Here is a 6,575-nt window from a genome sequence, read left to right as displayed (position 1 = left end):
ATCATGGTGGTTTGTGAAGATTAGAATAAAAATGAAGATAAAATAGTCTGGAACCTGGCAGGCACTTCCATAGGTGATTATGACAGTAGACACTACTATCCTCTCTCTGGGAGTTTTCTGACCTAGGGCCAAATTGCTTTCACTCTCTAATGACTAATGGATTGGCATGCTGGTCTATCTTTTGTCCTGGCCGCCTGAACAGCTCAGTCCTGGGAGTCCTGACAGGCAATTTCCTTGGAATTAGCTTAATAATACCTCGTAGGTGTGTGATGCATTTCAAAGAACTTTCCCACCATTATCTTCTGTCCTGGGAGGCAGCAGGGCACAGGAGGAGAATGGCTCAGAGAGGTGGAGTGCTTGCTCAGGGTCACTCGGCAGATGACCACCGCAGCCCTTTTTAGCCTTCCATGGTACCGAAACTTCCGAGCAGCAGGAGGCAAAGTGCTGTGGCAGAAAAGGCTATAAGACATTGAGCTCAATGCCTGGCTCTACTGCAGTTCATGGTGTAATGTGGGGCCTAGCACCTCAGAACCGCTGCCTTAGAATCAGCTTCCTTTACAGATGCAGAAACTGGGGCTCAAGAGAGGCAAAGCCCCTAGCCTGAAGTTATACAGCTAGGAGGTGACACAGCAGGGATTTGTGCCCTTGTATGGCCATCTCTAAAGCCAGCACAGCACACCTAAAAAACAATCGAAGATAGACCCAACCCAGGCTTTGTACTTGGTTTGGTGCAAGGGTTTCTCGCATGAGGACTGAAGTCTGCTATTGCTCTGAGCTCTGTGTGTGTGTATTTTTTGAAGAGTATTCATACCTTCCATCAGATCAGAGTGACCAGGACACAAAACAGGTTAAGAACCACTGCTCAGGCTGGGAGGTTGGTTGGCAATGGCAGAGGTTCTCCTCCTCCCCCATGCCCCTGTTCACCCCAGAAAGCTCACCAGGGTTAAGGCACTAAAGGTGATGACGTGACCTGTTTGTTAGGAAATATTGAAGTAATTCATGCCAGGGACCAACACACAGATGAGATCATACCATAAACAGGAATCTCCAGTAAGGCCAGGCACCTGGTGAAGCCCACCTGGGGAGCCACCAGGGGTGTGGGGGAAGGCATGGGTTGGGATCTTGCTCTCTGCTCCACTTCCAGGCCTGGCCTCAAGGAATGGCCAGTCCCCAGCCCTGCTCCTGTTCACCACAGTCAAGTCACTGAAGTCACAGTTCAAATCCCATCTCTACCTCTCAAGGGCTGTGAAACCTAGTTCAGAAGCATTACCCACAGAAGTTCCCTTTCCCCATTTCTGAAATACGGACAGGGGTGCTTACAGAACAGGTTCCCAATGGAGGTGGTGTAGAAATACCAGCAGGAATGAGGACTGTGGAGTCTCTGCCTCACATTCCTTGTTCAGGGTCGGACTCTACAACCACCTAGTGTTAGAGAAGGGATTAGTATCAGTACTTCCCAACCAGCATCCAAATCTTTCTTATCCTTTTCAGGAGAGACCTCCTCTCTTTTTTTTTCCAATTTTGGAAGCCCGCAAGGAAGCCAGCCCAGAGAGCAAAAAGGAAATGAAACCAGGCCCAGTTATCAGTTTATTCATTTCTGGAATTGGTCTATCAACCACCACCCATGTCTGGGCACCAGGTGAGGCAAACTTGAGGCTCTACTCTTACCACATCCCCTGCTAGAAAGACATAGTTTATAGTGACAATAAAGAGGAAAGCTACTGCTAGATCTCAGGGGACATGAAAACTCAGTTCTCAACTTGCCTGAACCCCCAACTTGCTGGGTGAGCTTGCACCAGTCTCTCTGGTTTCCCTTCATCCAGGAAATAACAAGGCAGAGTCCAGATCTCTTCTCTGCACCCATCACTCAATGGCCATGGGACTCCCATCATGAACCCTTCTCTCCCCACCCCATCCCCTCTCAGCTGGGCAGTTTTTCATCTGTCTCTCATGGGAGTGAGCAAGTTCACTTTCCCAAAGCTCCCTAAATGCAGCCATGTGAGAGAAAGCATCATTAGTACTTAGTGGAGACGGGTGTCATCATATACACAAGTGTTTAAAAATCGTTTATTATGCAAAATGTTAACTTTTATAAAAAGTTTAATATACATCGCATTGTTACAGAAAGTCACCTTCCTGTAAAAAAAGGTACAAAAACCTATATACTCTATTATAGAGTTCATAAATCAGGGCAACAGAACCTTTCTCCAAGGAGACCAGAAGACCAGCTCTGCCGCCGCCTTGGCATAGTTGGAGAGCAGCCACTCCTTCCACACCTCCAAGCTCTGAAAAGACAGTCCTTAAAACTTGGGGGTGGGGCAAGGGCAGGGTGATGTCGCCCAGCTGGTGGCCAGAGCTAGCTCTGGCTCTTCAGGCCACACAAGTTCACAGTCCTTCGCTCCAGAGCACCAGGTTCAGCCTCCAGGAAGGGGTTTGGTGAAGTGGGCAGGGCGAATTTGGGGCCCATCCATGCCGTCTGGCTTCCGGCAGGAGAGGTTCCCGGGGTCCCAGGCCGAACGGGCGCCAGCACCTGCGTTCTGGGCGGGGGAGGAAAGAAGACCAAGGAGCAGTCAGTTTCCGCCGAGCGCGCCGAGGCGGGGGCCGTCCGCAGACTGGTCGGCGCCAGGGAGGAAACTTGGTCTCTACCTCCAGCTGATAACTCCGTGCCCCACGCTGCCCCCACCCAGTTGGCGCCAAAGACCACAGGCGGAGCTTGCACTACCCCTCCCACTTGGAACTGACACTAGCTGGGAGGGGGCTGCCGAAGACACAGCTCCCTATACAACTCCGATCAGAGACTTACTATTTAGTCGGACCCGCGTCTACTTTCCCAGACCCTCGGCCACAGCATGAGGGCAGGGGCGACGCGAGTTTAAGGCTGAAACGCACATCACATGGCAACTGACTCTGCCATTCATTTAATGCTACCATGGGCAAGTCACTTGTCCGTCTCTGGCCTCGATTTCCCTAAACCGAGGGAGTGGCAATCTTTAAAAAGGTCTGCCAACTCCAGAACTGGCCATTTAAACTTCCCTCTCCAAGGGAGGAGATGCTCACCTGGAGGTGTCAGGACACGGCTGGGTCAGTGGCAGAAGCTCCTTTTGTCGTTGGAGATGACAAGTTCCGGAGCGAGTTCGGCTGTCTGATAAAAGAGAAAAAGAGGGAAGAGTTACACAAGGCAATCTGGCGCTCCAAGGGGCTGGCAGCATCCTTGCCTGAGTGTTCAGCCCTGCTCCGGCTTCCAGGCTTACCTGGATGGGGAGATGAGGGCCGTCCGGGGGTCCTGGGACTGGCTCGGCCAGGACCACCTGCAAGTCGAGGATGTAGTCGATGACGCGCTGTAGGATTTCCACCTGGCTAAGCTGAGTGCCTCTCGGGACTCCAGGTACCAGTTCCCGCAGGCGGGAGTAGCAGTGGTTCATGTCGTCCAGCAGGCTCAGCGGCTCCTCGGCTGCCGGGCCCTTGCCTCGGCCCCGGGCGATGGCCAGACTGCGTTCAGACAGGCAGCACACTGCCTCGTAGCAGCCGCGCACCGGGCTCAGCGCCTTCATTGCTGGGGAGTGAGTCCAGAGGTGCCCAAAAGGGGAAGAAAACCCAAAGAAATCCCCTCACAGCGGCTTGCAATACGCACACGCTCGCGGCCGCGGGCACTTATAGAGCCCGCCTCGAAGGCACGCCCCTTTATTCAAAACGGCCCGCCTCGGCCACGCCCCTGCCGGCCCTGGGCGTTCACAGCCCGCTTAAATTGCAAACAGGCTTCCTCCGGCTGGTCTGACGCCGAAGACCGCGGAGCCGCGGATTCAAAGAATGAGGAAGCGCTGATACTGGGGCGAGGCGGGCCTCTTCGCCAGCAAGGATTTAAAAATCACTCAAAACCATTAACTTCAAGAATTTGCTTTTTCCTGGCAGCGCCCCAGATATTTGAGCTTCCCTGCCCCCTGCCAGTCCGCCTTTAGCCCAACACTGGTTCGAACCCACAGCTCCTCCGAGGTCATAAATCCCTGAACAGCAAAGAAGCTCCCCCCTCCCTTTTTTTAAGCAAAAGATTTTTCAAGGGAAACTTGTAAGGAATTAGTGCCGCCTTGTTCCCCAATTTGCTGTTCGTCTGACCTCCAGACTCACTGGCGTCAGGAATTATCTTGTGACCAGAGGGAAAAAAAATTAATTGCGGTGAAGCTGAGGTTACAATGAAGAAAACAGATTTGCGCTAGGCGCTGAGATTGCAGAAGGAGGAGGGAAAGGGGGTTTGAGCAAAGAACACTATTTATTTGAGCAACAGGGGAAAAGAAGAAAGCCTGAGCCCATGCTTTTTGCATGGGGAAAAAAGGAGCCTGGACCCTCTGCCCTGTGAACTCCATAACGAACCAAATATATGCACAGTTGTGCTTGGTGAGTTCAATTAGAATTTTAGACAAGGTTTTAAATGTGGAGGCACAGATGGGACAATTCCTACATAAACCTTTTTAAGAGCCCCCCCATTGGGTCAGCAAATTTGTTAACTTCCCCTCTCCTTACTTTCCACACACCTCTGTGCAGAAAACAATGGTAATTTCATTGCTCTATTGTCTATCCCTTTCTCCTATGGAAGGGCAGACCACCTGGACTTGATTATTCTTAGCCCTGCTGAAGTAGCTCCAGCTCCATCTGAAAGACCAGGAAAGGAACCAGAGGGCCGGCAAACTAAGTCCTGTATTGCAACAGGACACTGTGCTCAGTATTCTTTCTTTGCTTGTCTTCTTGTCACCTCCTTAGACATTTGGGAACCTGCACTTCCAAGATGCTGCTTTCCATTTTGGAAATGACCCAGTGGGATTCCAATAGTTACTTTCCTAATGAATCATTGGTGAATATATATGGACTCCCTCCACATAAAACAGTGGTTCCTGCTTTCAAGCACCCCACAATTTGGGGAGAGAAGATTAACACAGAAAACAAGAGTTCAATAGTGTGTGGCACTGATTAACAGGACAAGGGGAGCTCAGAGCCAAAGAGAGTCTCAATACAGTTAAAAAGGACACTGGGAATTGAGAGCCCTGGGTTCATAGTGCTAGCCCTGACAATAATTTGTCATGTAATCTTGAACAAGCCCAGGTACCCTGGCTTTAATTGCCTTGTGAGTAAAATAGAAGATGGTGCTGAGTGATCATTTTAAATCCTTTCCAACTGCAGAAGTCCAAGACTGTGAAATTTGGATAGGTAGGTGAAGGCTGCTGAGGGACCCAAGGAGGGCATTTAAGACACATCCAATGTTACACTACAAGTAATAGCAGAGCCAGTCTTGAAGCCTTGTTCTTTTTCATCAAACCACAGGGCTCTGTGGCCCAAGAAAGATTCCTTCCTGGAATGTTTTTTTCAAGGACAGGCTCTTTAGTATAAGAAAAGAGGAAGAAAATAACCTGTGAGTGGGCCAGTCAGTCTTTATATGCTACAGCAGTCGAGTGCCAGCTATTTGATCAGGAAAGGCAAAATAGTGGTTGTAGGAACTCCTGAATAACCAAGAGAAGACCCTTCTTTTCCTATCTTGCAGACTTCTGTGACAAAATGGTCAAGTCCAGGGGGTTCTAGAAAAATCATGGTCCAGGCAGATTTCTGTGCAAATGTCCATTCTTCTTCTAAACTAATTGTGTGAACTTCGGCTAAGTTATCCCTGGGTGCTTCTATTTTCCCATCTATAAAATGGAACTAATTGGGTCTACTCATTCATTCATTTGATAATTATTGAATGCTTTTTCTTTGCAAAGCACCTGATGTGCTCACTCCATCTGATCTTAAGTCTTCTTACTGCCTGGGGGGCCCAGCATGGGCCAGTTGTGTGGAAGGTGCTCAGTCTACCCAGGTTCTCCTTCCTTCTTTTCCTTCCTCCACTACTACAGCTGATGCCTCAGGCTTGTATAGTGGTTTAGGTTTGCAAAGCACTTTCGCATTTATTATTTCCCAGGATGCTTCCAGGCTGAAATGCCCATGGGCTGTGTGACATAAGGCAGAAGGATGCTGTGGGATTAGCAAGCAAAATTCAGTTCTGTGCATGCCAATAATTTGCAGTGTGCCCTTGGACGAATTTCCTCCCTTCCTGGGCTTCATTTTCTCTTAAAAAAAGAAAGAAAGAAAGAAAGAAAAAAGATAGTGGGTAGGAGGAGGCTGGGAGGAAGCAAGTGACCTTTAAGGGTCTTCTCTAGACGAAGATTCTAATTGTGAAAGAAGCAGGTTATGGTTAGGAACCCTGAATAGAGTTTAAACCCAAGAGACTTCTTTTTCCCCACAGCAGACTGGACAGGCTAGCTCAGGCCTTCTGCAACTTGTTTAGCGGTGGTGGGGCCTCAGCCTCTTATTCCAAATGCCTCTGAACTTTCTGTTCCCAGTTCTGCTCCTTTTACCAGCTTTTTCCCCCCTCTTGCATTTTTTATTTTTATGAAAGGATGTCATTAAGGCTTTTGTCTGCGCTGTTTTTGTTTCAGAACTTTTCTCACAATCCTATTTTTTGTTGAGGAATCCGCTCCTTTGCCCAGCTGTGGGTCCCGGTCCCACAGCTGTGTTGATCTAAGACTCAGCCCCAGACAGCCTGGCGCCAGGGTGGG

The 6,575-nt window shown here is 49.6% G+C and overlaps 1 protein-coding gene across 1 annotated transcript; it reads right to left on the bottom strand.

Annotated features, from left to right (window-relative positions):
* Positions 1–2,053: 2,053 nt before the first annotated feature.
* On the bottom strand, positions 2,054–3,645 carry LOC105494425 (inhibitor of DNA binding 3). The gene is made up of 3 exons (XM_011762821.2): positions 3,252–3,645; positions 3,058–3,142; positions 2,054–2,537 (listed from the first exon to the last, which is right to left on the bottom strand). The coding sequence occupies exons 1-2, from the start codon at positions 3,549–3,551 to the stop codon at positions 3,083–3,085; spliced, it is 360 nt and encodes a 119-aa protein (XP_011761123.1). The 5' UTR covers positions 3,552–3,645; the 3' UTR covers positions 2,054–2,537; positions 3,058–3,082.
* Positions 3,646–6,575: the final 2,930 nt, after the last annotated feature.

The sequence above is a fragment of the Macaca nemestrina genome, chromosome 1 (genome assembly GCF_043159975.1).
Source record: "Macaca nemestrina isolate mMacNem1 chromosome 1, mMacNem.hap1, whole genome shotgun sequence".
Classification (NCBI taxonomy): domain Eukaryota; kingdom Metazoa; phylum Chordata; class Mammalia; order Primates; family Cercopithecidae; genus Macaca; species Macaca nemestrina.
This window is presented reverse-complemented; position numbering and strand designations above follow the sequence as displayed.